This window comes from Chenopodium quinoa, unplaced genomic scaffold (assembly GCF_001683475.1).
Source record: "Chenopodium quinoa cultivar QQ74 unplaced genomic scaffold, ASM168347v1, whole genome shotgun sequence".
Lineage (NCBI taxonomy): Eukaryota > Viridiplantae > Streptophyta > Magnoliopsida > Caryophyllales > Amaranthaceae > Chenopodium > Chenopodium quinoa.
The window spans coordinates 944,465-956,185 of record NW_018742630.1 but is presented as its reverse complement, the minus strand read 5'-3'; the positions used below and the strand labels follow the sequence as shown (position 1 = coordinate 956,185).

The following is an 11,721-nucleotide window of genomic DNA, read 5'->3' as shown; positions in this document are numbered from 1 at the left end:
CATAATAGAAACATTAGAACATAATAGAAAACTTTAGAACATAAGGGAAAAATCTAATAGAACATAATAGAAAACTTTAGAACATAGTAGAATACTTTATAACATAATAGAAAATCTTAGAACATAATAGAAATACTTTAGAATATAAGGGAAAAATATAATATAACATAATAGAAAACTTTTGAACATAATAGCAAACTTTATAGCATAATAGAAATACTTTAGAACATAATAGAAAATCTTAGAACATAAAAGAAATACTTTAGAACATAAGGGAAAACTTTAGAACATAAGGGAAAAATAATACATAAACTTTAATTACCTTTTTCTTCTATAAGTAATTTCAGATTATTTTTTTACTACAATTTGTATTTATGATAATTATGTTTTGGCATATTCATGGATTTAGATGATTTTCAAGATAATTCTCCTTCTTCTGTTGTTTCTCATTCAGGTAATTTTCATAGTTTTAATACTTTAATTTCAATTTACTTACATGTTTTAAATTTTACTTAGTTGTATGTTTTAAAGTAATTTTGTGAATTTGTGGATTATGTTTAAAAGTTGTTTTAATTTTCTAAATTATTTATGGTAATGTTCAAGAGTAATTCATTATGTTCTAAACTTTTCCACTTTATTCTATTTTAATTTAGTTACATGTTCTAAACTTTATGGTAAATGTTCTAAACTTTACTTACATGTTTTAAAGTAATTTTGTAAATTTGTTGATTATGTTCAAAATTTGTTTAATATTCAAAAAAATTTCTAGTTATGTTCTAAAGTAATTCTTTATTTTCTAAATTTTTTCACTTTATTCTAAATTTTATTATGTATGTTATAAAGTAATTTACTATGGTCTAAAGTTTATTCTTAATGTTCTAAACTTTTTTCATTATGTTCAAAAGTTTTCTATGTATGTTTCTCTTTCTCTTTATGTTCTAAAGTTTATTCTTAATGTTCCAATATTTTCTTCATATTTAATGACTTTTATTGTAAGTTCTTAATTTTTTTTTCTTTTTATGTTCTAATGCAGTTGGTGTTATTTATCGTACTCCTGAAGTTGTTGGATCATTTAGCCCTGGTGGTACCACTAAGGAATGGATTCCAAGTGTTCCCGAAGAGTTAAAACCTCGTTTGGGGATGATATTCAAAGATCCCGAAGAGGGTCTTAGTTTTTATAAAGCCTATGCAAATGCCGCTGGGTTTACTTCTAGGAAATCTACTACTACAAGGAAGAAGAATAACAAAGATATAATTGCTTTTCAATATGGAGTTTGTAATAAGGAAGGTTTCAAGGCAACAAAAAAACCTATTGCTCAACAAACCGTTGATGAAGAAGGAAAAGTTTGTATTACTAGGAAACGTTAAGTCACTCGTGTAGGATGCAATACTCACATATGTATGAGATATGATGCTGGAAAGTATGTTGTTAGTCAATTCAAAGAAGAACATAATCATTGTTTATATACTCCAAGTTGTGCAAAATTTCAAAAGGATAATAGAAAAATGCATATTATGCATAAGAAGTTGATTGTTGATAATTCAAAGGTGATTTATTTTTATGTGCCAAATATTGTTTTCTTTGTCCTAAAGTTGATCTTTAATCATAGTAATTTTTTTTTCTCTTTGTTTTTGTACACAGGTAAATGTTGGTCCTGTGAGGTCTTATACAATGATGAAAGAATTAGCTGGATCACATGATAATGTTGGTACATCTAAACAAGATTTCAAAAACTTTTATAGAGATTTGAAGGCTTATATTGCTAGATCAGATGCTCAAATGTTTGTGGATAACTTTCAAAATAAGAAATTGCTTTGGAGTGCCTTTTTTTTTACTATGATGTTGATGAAGAAGGTAGACTTTGTAGAGCTTTATGGGCTGATCCTATTTGTCGAAAAAATTATGCACTTTTTGGTGATATGGTTTCTTTTGATACAACGTTCCAAACAAACAGGTGATGTTCTAAATGTAGATTTTTTTATGTTCCTAAATTAATATCTATCATGTTTTGATGTTCTAAACATATATTTCTTATGTTCTAAATTATGTATGTCTTATGTTCTAAACATATATTGCTAATGTTCTAAACATATATTGCTGATATACTAAACATAGATGCCTTATGTTCTAAAATATTGGCAAGTTTAATAATTAAATTAAATTTCTATGCTCTAAAGTTTATCCTTAATGTTCTAAAGTATACCTTTATGCTTCACAATTTACCTTTATGTTCTAAAGTTTATCCTTAATGTTCTAAAGTATACCTTTATGCTACACAATTTACCTTTATGTTCTAAAGTTAATCCTTATGTTCTAATATTTTCTATATATATAATTTGTGTATGTTACAGATATAATATGATCTTTGGTCCATTTACTGGAGTTGATCATCATAAGAAATGTGTTACTTTTGCGGCTTCTTTTGTAGCTCATGAAGATATATCATCTTTCGAATGGGCTTTCAAAACTTTTCTTAAATCAATGGGAAATAACGAGCCTGTGTGTTTGATTACCGATCAAGACCCTGCAATGAAAGTTGTTGTTCGTAATGTTTTTCAAAATACAGAACATAGGTTTTGTATGTGGCATATTATGAAAAAGGTGCCTGAAAAAGTAGGTCGGGCAATTACCCAAGAAACTGATTTTTTGAAAAAACTTTGTGCATGTGTTTGGCATTTAGAGATTGAGCCAGCAGAATTTGAAGAAAAGTGGAACAAAGTTATTTCAGAATTCAATTTGAACGATCATGAGTGGTTGGCACACATGTTCAACATACGTGATATGTGGATTCCAGCGTATTTCAGAGATTTATTTTTAGGTGGCATCATGAGGACCACATCTAGATCCGAAAGTGAAAATAATTTTTTCACTATGTTCACAAATCCCCATCTCACTTTGATTGAGTTTTACATGAGGTAATATGTAAATGTCTAAATATGTTCTAATTTTAACCTTTATGTTCAAAAGTTTTTCTTTAACGCTTTAAACCTTTTTTTTTTTTTTTTTATTGTTTTACCATATTTTTCAAATCTCTTTTATTTTATAGTTTTAGGAAATAGCACATGGAAAAAAATTTATTTTTAGAAATTTTTAAAACATAATAGAAACTTTAGAACATAATAGAAAACATTAGAACATAAGGGGAAAATATAATAGAACATAATAGAAAACTTTACAACATAAGGGAAAACTTTAGAATATAGTAGAAATACTTTAAAACATATGGGAAACTTTAGAACATAATAAGAATAACTTTTTTTCAACTCTCTTTAATGCTTTAAAGTTTTTTTATTTTTTTATTTTTTTATTTTATAGTTTTACCATTTTTTTCAACTCTCTTTTATTTTATAAATTTTGTCTTACATGTTTTAAAGTTTTAGTTTAATGTTTTAATAGTATTTAGATCATGTGTATTATTTTAATATGTTATAATGTAATTCACTTTATGTTCTAAAGTTATTTTCTATGTTCTAAAGTTAATTTTTATTTTTTATAGGTTTGAATGTGCATTGGATGCTCAAAGGCACACTCAAAATAAAATGGATAATGATTCAAAGAACAAGCGTCCAGAGTGTAAGAGTCCAATTCCTTTAGAAAAAGATGTTTCCGAGTTGTTTACAACAACAATTTTTTATGATTTTCAATATGAGCTTGAAATTGGATGTTTTAATTGTGGTGCTGAGGAGATGAAAAAGGACAATGAGATTTACATTTTCAAATTAAGGGAAGGATCTAGGAGGAGGGCTTTTGATGTTGTTTTTGATCCAACTACCTTAGATACCAAGTGTTTTTGTAAAAAATTTGAACGTGATGGTGTGCCTTGTAGGCATATGATTTGGGTTTGGAAAGCAAGGATGTTAGAAAAAATTCCCAAGACTTACGTTCTAAATAGATGGTGTACAATGGCTTATAAGAAGCCCATTTTTTATTTAGAGGGTAATGTTTTAGAGGAATGTCTTAATGCAGTAGATAAAAAGATGCTATTATTTTTTTTGTGGTGTGAAATTCATGCTTGTGTGAGTTTAGTGCAAAACAATGAAGATGATCTAAGTGATCTTGTCAAAAAACTTCGAGCCATGAGAATAGATTTGGAACAGAAGAAAGCAACAAATAGAAGCAACAATTTTTGTAGCAAAATTAAAGACATTGAAATGCTTATTGGAGCTAGTTTACCTTCTGAAGTTTTGATCAAAGCTCCAAAAATTTCAAAAAACAAAGGTACAGGGGTTCATGTTCCAAATCAAGTTAATGTTCCAAATGATACCCATGTTCCAAATAGTAACAAGAGAATGAAGAGTGACAGAGAAAAAGCTGTTAAACAAAGTCAAAAGAAAAAAAAAAGATTATGTAGAGCATGTGGAGAGCTTGGTCACCATGATAGTCGTAATTGTCCAGGGAAAGTCAAGTGATATTGTAAGTAAATATTTTTTTCTTATGTTCTAATTAGTAATAAATTAAAATTATTACTAATTAGAACATAAGAAAAAAATGCATCAAATATGTTTGAATTTAAATTTAAACATTTTGTATATGTTTTAAAATGCATCAAATATGTTCTAAATTTATAATGTGTTTATGTTCTAATTATTATTTTTTTTTCAGGTTGACTATGCTATTCGTACAACCGCATGGGACATTTTATTTTTAGGAAATAGCACATGAAAAAAAATTTGTGTAAATTTTTTTTTATATTTTTTTATTATTTTGAGAACATAATGACATATTATTTTTTGTCCAAATATTCTCTATATTCTTATGTTTACAATTATAATATAACATGATTTTATTATAACATAAGGAAAAAATATAATAGAACATAATATAAAACTTTAGAACATAAGGGAAAACTTTAGAACATAATAGAAATACTTTAGAACATATGGATAGAAAATGTTAGAACATAACAGAAATAATTTAGAACATAATAGAAAACTTTAGAACATATGGGAAAACTTTAGAACATAATAGAAATATTTTAGAACATATGGGAAAACTTTTGAACATAAGGAAAAAATATAATAGAACAAAATAGAAATTTTTAGAACACAATAGAAACATTAGAACATAATAGAAAACTTTATAATATAAGGGAAAAATATAATAAAACATAATAGAAAACTTTAGAACATAAGGGAAAACTTTAGAACATAATAAAAATACTTTAAAACATATTATATAAATAATTTGAGTTTTAAACTTAAAACTTTGAATTTTTAATTTAAACATTTTGTATATGTTTTAAAATGCATCAAATATGTTCTAAAATTTATAATGTATTTATGTTCTAATTATTAATTTTTTTTTTCAGGTTGACTATGCTATTCATACAACCGCATGGGATATTTTATTTTTAGGAAATAGCACATGGAAAAAATTTTGTGTAAATTTTTTTTATATAAATTTTATTATTATTTTGAGAACATAATGGCATATTATTTTTTGTCCAATTATTCTCTATATTCTTATGTTTACAATTATAATATAACATGATTATATTATAACTCATATTCTTTTATTAACATAATTTTTGGCAATGTTATAATATGAGATTGGGGTTGGATGAGTATGAGATACCAGAATATTTTTCAAGTAATGTGAACCATTTATTTTGCGCAAATTTTGCATGTAACAACTTAAATACTTTAGAACATTATAATAATAAATTAGAACATAATTAGAAATACTTTAGAACATTGACATGTAATTTAGAAATCAATCAAAATTACTTTAAAACATAGATATATAATTTAGAATATCATTTGATTAGGGGATTTTGCTCCCACCAATCGGAATGCGCCACGTGGACCAATCAGGTCCTGCCAAGTGTCCCCCAGTTGGAACAGTCAGGGCTTCCCACGTGGCACGCGCTTATTCGTCCACCTTGGACCTGTTATGTCAAGACATGTGGCATACTCCATGCCTAATGGAGGAACCGGCCACCCAGGCCCAACTTCCGAGGGAAGCCCAATCGGCCCTAGGTTTACCTAAACCTAGGATGGGCACGTTTCCCAAGGTTATAAATACCTCCCTTAATCCTCATTAAGGGGATTACAAAAAAGATAGAACGGAAACATTACGGAAAAAACACATTAATTACGCACAGTAATAACCGGCTGATCTCGCTAACAAAGCAGATTACCTACATTAAACACTCTCCCCTAGAGAGACCAAATCACTTTAATTTCAGCATTAATTACTCCTTAATCAGGTACTAACTTGACCGTTGGAGGCGGAGCTCACAGGAGTCTCCGTTATTTTGCAGGTACAGGCGTCCGGTTCCAGTCTCGGAATTGTAACTCTCCCGCAGGACATCAGAAAACCCCGAAACATTTGGCGCCGTCTATGGGGAGAGTACTTCTGAGATGGCATCCAAGTCTGTACCGATTCCTGAAGAGAGGAGTCCCCTAGACGACCCTCAAGTTCAGTCGGACCATGATACCGAAAGTGAATTTGAAGTTGAAGCTCATACAGCTTCAGATGGGACCCTAAGGGCCCGACGTACCCGTCATACCGAAAGGAGGGAACGGGAGCATCTTCAAACAGGAAGCGAGCCAGCAGGCGCACCGCCTGTTCGGCAACAGCCGACTGATGGGTCTGCTCCCATCACAAGGAACGAACTCATGACCTTCATGAGGGACTTCAAGGGAGAGATTCAAGAGTTGATCAACAAGAAGCCGCCTGCTCCAGTCAAGGAGCAGTCGGCCAAGAAACCCTCCACTTCACTGAAGAGGAAGTCAGCTCAAGGGCGAGAGGCGACTCCTCATCCTAAATCTAGGAAGCGGGAGCCACCTGCCCTTGATTTCACAAAATTCCGTTATCCTACAGGAAATAGGAAACCTGTTCGTCATATTCAGGCGGACGGGTCGAAGCAAACATTCACAGATGCTCGGCTACTGCTAGAGCAGAAGAAGAGTGACCGATTGTCAGAGTCGGCCTCTACTTCAAACTTTCAAGACAGTTTGCGAAATGCCTCGATGAGGCATACTCAGTCGTATCATGAGAGTCAGTCAGGCGGCACCTCCCGTCAGTCCGGCTTTCATAGCGATTAGGCGGTACCAAACTTACCATTTGTGCCGCAACAACAGTATTTTTTGCAGCCACCTCCGTTTGGTGGACCTGCAGCAAAAAACGTCCAACCTATGGACTGGCAGCTACGATTGCTTAGACTTGGTGAACAGCCGTCGGCCTTCTCCAAGGAAATTACTGAAGCCGCTCAGCCGGCCAAAGTGAAAAATGTACTAGTAGGCGCCTATGACGGCACTACTAACCCAGAAGACCATCTGATGGCATTCACCAACCTGATGTACCTTCAAGGGTTGGATGATCCCACTTGGTGCAAGTGTTTCCCAGCGACTCTCAAAGGAATCGCACAGCAATGGTTCGGCAACTTGCCGACTGGTTGTGTAAAAAGCTTCAGGACGCTTGCTTACTTATTTGCCTCCAACTTCGCCATGAACATCCCTGCGAAGAAAACGACCCTTGATTTGGGAACAATTCAGCAGGGCGAGAAGGAGGGGCTTCGTTCTTACATCAGGCGGTTTAACCTGATGAGAATACAGATTCAAGGGTTACCGGATGAGGTAGCTTATACTGACTTTTTCAGAGGTCTCAAAGACGGGTCTACCTTCAAATTTGATTTGGTTCGAAAAAGGGTGGCGACTCTTCAAGAAGCCTTGATTGAAGCAGAAGCCTATATACAGGCGACTGATCTTTGTACGATAAAACAGTCGGACGGGAAAAGGTTCGACAAAAGAGAAGGACGACAGAAACAGTCGTCTAACAAAGATGAGAAAAGAAAAGAGGTCTGGGCGGCTGATTCCTCTAAACAGCCGGCCCAGAAAAAGAAAAAAGAATTCAAACCATACTCCCCAAAGTATGCGTTTAACAAGGATAACCAGTTTATCCTAAAAGAAATCAAGGGACGGATCTCAATGAAGGGTTCTGCAAACAACCGGAACCAAGATAAATTATGTGCTTATCATGATGATGTTGGTCATCACATCAATGACTGCATCAGTCTCATGCGGTACCTAGACCGCCTGGCTGAGCAAGGTGAGCTTGACACTTATGTCAAGAAATCTACGGGGAACACTTCCTCAAAAAAGCAGTCGGCCAAAAAGCATCAGCAGGCCGACAGCTCTGATACAGATGATGCAGTCGTCTACACCATTGCAGGCGGCTTCTCAGGAGGGGGCCCCACTATTAGGGGTAACAAAGACAATATCAGGCGGTTAGATGTAAATTCCGTTCACCAAGAACGGTCGTCCAAATATTCATTTCCTGAGATTGTCATCACTGAAGAAGATCTAGGAGGGGTAAGGGGGCCGCATGACGACCCTCTCGTTATTGAATGTAAAGTGGCCAACCAGAGAGTTGGCCGAATCCTCATAGATACCGGAAGCTCCTCAGATCTCATCAGTAGCAAATGTCTGTCGAAACTAAAATATCAGACTGATTGCATACATCCGGCCTCCCACCCTTTAGTAGGGTTTGGAGGAGGAGTCGTCCACCCACTGGGACGAGTAGATTTACCCATCCGCCTGGGCGAAAAAGGGAAAGGACGACACATGGTAGTCCGGTTCCTGGTAGTAGAGGAACTCTCGGCCTACAACATGATTCTGGGTCGACCTACCCTGAATAATTCCAAGGCTGTTATAATCCCATCTCTTATGTTGCTCAAGTTTGAGAGGGATAATGGAACAGTCGGCTCCCTAAGGGGAGATCAGAGGATGGCCCGAGAGTGCTATCTCTCGGATGTCAAGCCCACTGTTATGGCTACTGGGTCAAGCGGTGAAAAAACAGACCTTGACAAGGAGAGTGCGCCTGTTCAAGAAGCAGGCGGCAAAAAGAGAAAGGCATCCCAGGCAGGGGCCGCAAGAAAAGCAAGAAAATAGCAATCATTGGCAGAGGAGCGGCCGGATGAGTTCCGCCCTCAGCCGGCTGGTGAGCATGCGGACCTGATCTTAGACGACTCACGTCCTGACCGAACAGTCAAAGTTGGGATGACTGCTCTGAGAAACCTTGGTGACAACTTTCACAACCTATTGAAAGAATACAAGGACATCTTTGCATTCGAAGTCCATGAAATGCCAGGCATTAGTCCTGATCTGGCGGTACATAAACTGGCCGTGGATCCGAAAAAGAAGCCGGTACGGCAAAAGAAGCGGAACCATGGCGAAGAAAGAAGTCAGGCGGCAGCCGCCGAAGTTAAAAAATTACTTGATGCAGGGTTCATTCGGCAATGTTACTTCCCAGACTGGGTTGCAAATGTGGTGCTTGTTAAAAAGCCGAATGGCACCTGGCGAATGTGTGTAGACTACACAGACTTAAACAAGGCGTGCCCCAAAGACAGTTACCCTTTGCCTAAAATTGATAACCTGGTCGACTCAACAGCCGGCCATGCCTTGATGAGCTTTATGGACGCCTACTCTGGTTTCCATCAAATTCCTTTATGGAAGAAAGATCAGGAGAAGACGGCCTTCGTCACTGATCAGGGGTTATACTGTTACACGGTCATGCCGTTTGGTCTTAAGAATGCCCCGGCTACCTTCCAACGAATGATAAACACTGTGTTCTTTGATCAGATTGGGAGAAACGTCGAGGCATACATTGATGATATGATTGTCAAGACTAAACTTCAGAAAGATCATCTGTCAGACCTCCGAGAAACTTTTGCCACACTCAGGCGGCACCATGTCATGCTCAATCCCAAGAAATGTGTATTTGGAGTTGAGTCTGGGAAATTTCTCGGATTCCTTATCAATCAGAGAGGAATAGAGGCGAACCCTGAGAAGGTGCAGGCGGTCATTGACATGCAGTCGCCTCGTACCATCCGAGAGGTTCAGAAGTTAACAGGTTGTCTGGCGGCCTTGGGAAGATTTCTAAGCCGATCAGGCGACAAATGCCTATACTTTTTCCAGGCAATTAAGAAAAAGGCAAGGTTTGAATGGGGGCCGGATGCTGAGGCCGCCTTCCAGAAATTAAAAGTTCACTTGCATTCCTTGCCGAGGCTGGTCAGCCCTTTGCCCAAAGAGGTTCTCTACATGTACATGGCCGTCTCTGATCATGCGTTAAGCGCTGTTCTCCTTGCTGAAAGGGACGGCTGTCAGCTCCCGGTCTACTTTGTCAGTCACGTACTGAAAAATGCCGAGTTGAGGTATCCCTTAGTGGAGAAATTTGGTCTTGCACTCTTCATGGCTGTTAAAAAATTGAAGCCCTACTTTTTGGCACATACAGCCGTCGTGTATACAGACCAACCTATCAAGCGACCGCTGACCATCATGGAGTCGTCAGGCCGAATGATTAAATGGGCCATAGAAATACAGAGCCTCGAAGTTACTTTCGAGCCTAGAAAAGCAGTGAAGGGGCAAGCCTTTGCTGACTTTATTGTAGAGATGACTCGTCCTCCTGACTCTCAAGTTCCAGACCAAGTATGGAAGGTATATGTGGACGGAAGCTCTACTTCAAATGGTTGTGGAGCAGGCGTCATATGTCAGTCGCCAGAGGGCGACAGGTACGAGTATGCTCTACGCTTCAGTTTTCAGGCTTCAAACAATGAGGCAGAATATGAAGCTTTACTAGCCGGGATCCGCATGTGCAACGCGGCAGGGGCAAGAAAAATAGACGCCTGTTCCGATTCACAATTGATAGTGAGTCAGTACAATGGCGAATACGAAGCAACCCATCCGGCCATGATCAAGTATTTACAGGCGGTCCGACAAGCAGTCGGCTCCCTTGAGGATTTCCATCTGATCCAAGTGCCGAGATCAGAAAACAACCAGGCGGATGCACTGTCAAAATTAGCATCATCCGCCTCCTCTGATACTCCTCGAACTGTTTTTTGGGAAGTAATGGAGAAGAGAAGCATCGAGGAAAACCCTATTGGAATCCTAGACAGAAGCTCAACCTGGATGGATTCAATCAGGGCATATCTGACAAACGGTACACTGCCGGATGATCCTCAACAGGCGGCAGCACTGAAAAAACGAGCCACCTGTTTTGAAATGATAAAGGGAGAACTTCACAAGAGGGGGTACCTTCAACCCTTCTTAAAGTGTGTTACTCCAGAAAAGGGACGAGAGATACTAGATGATCTTCACTCTGGTTACTGTGCTTCTCATATAGGCGGTAGGACGCTTGCTCAAAGGGCAAGGTGGCAGGGCTACTTTTGGCCTACTTTGGAAGCAGATGCAATGGAGATGGTGAAAAAATGTGACAAGTGCCAAAGGTTTGGCAAACTAATTCACCGTCCGGCTACTGACCTCACTACCATTCACAGCCCACTACCGTTTGCTAAGTGGGGCATGGACATTCTGGGTCAATATACGCCTGCTACAGGCGGAAGGAGGTACATACTTGTTGCCGTCGACTACTTCACTAAATGGGTAGAGGCGGAGGCTGTAAAGGGAATCAAGACGAAAGATGTAATTTCATTCATTTGGAGAAATGTCATCACTCGGTTCGGGGTTCCCATGTCTATGGTTTTTGATAATGGTCCCCAATTTGAGACGACTGTTCTCAAAAGCTGGTTGGGTGACCAAGGAATTGCAAACTACTTTGCATCTGTCGGCCGTCCACAAGCAAACGGCCATGTAGAAGCCTTTAATAAAATCATCTCAAACGGTCTCAAGTAAAAGATTGAACGAGCAGGCGGCCTATGGGCGGATGAACTACCACATGTTCTCTGGGCCATTAGGACGACTGAAAAAGGGGCAACTGGA

General features: G+C 37.3%; 1 protein-coding gene across 1 annotated transcript; it reads left to right on the top strand.

The window, feature by feature from the left end:
* The first annotated feature begins 399 nt into the window (after positions 1–399).
* LOC110721747 (protein FAR1-RELATED SEQUENCE 2-like) lies at positions 400–4,410 on the top strand. Its single transcript, XM_021900936.1, has 5 exons — positions 400–454; positions 1,034–1,344; positions 1,643–1,782; positions 2,353–2,916; positions 3,498–4,410. Exons 1-5 carry the CDS (start codon positions 400–402, stop codon positions 4,408–4,410), a joined length of 1,983 nt encoding a protein of 660 aa, XP_021756628.1.
* The last annotated feature ends 7,311 nt before the right edge of the window (positions 4,411–11,721 follow it).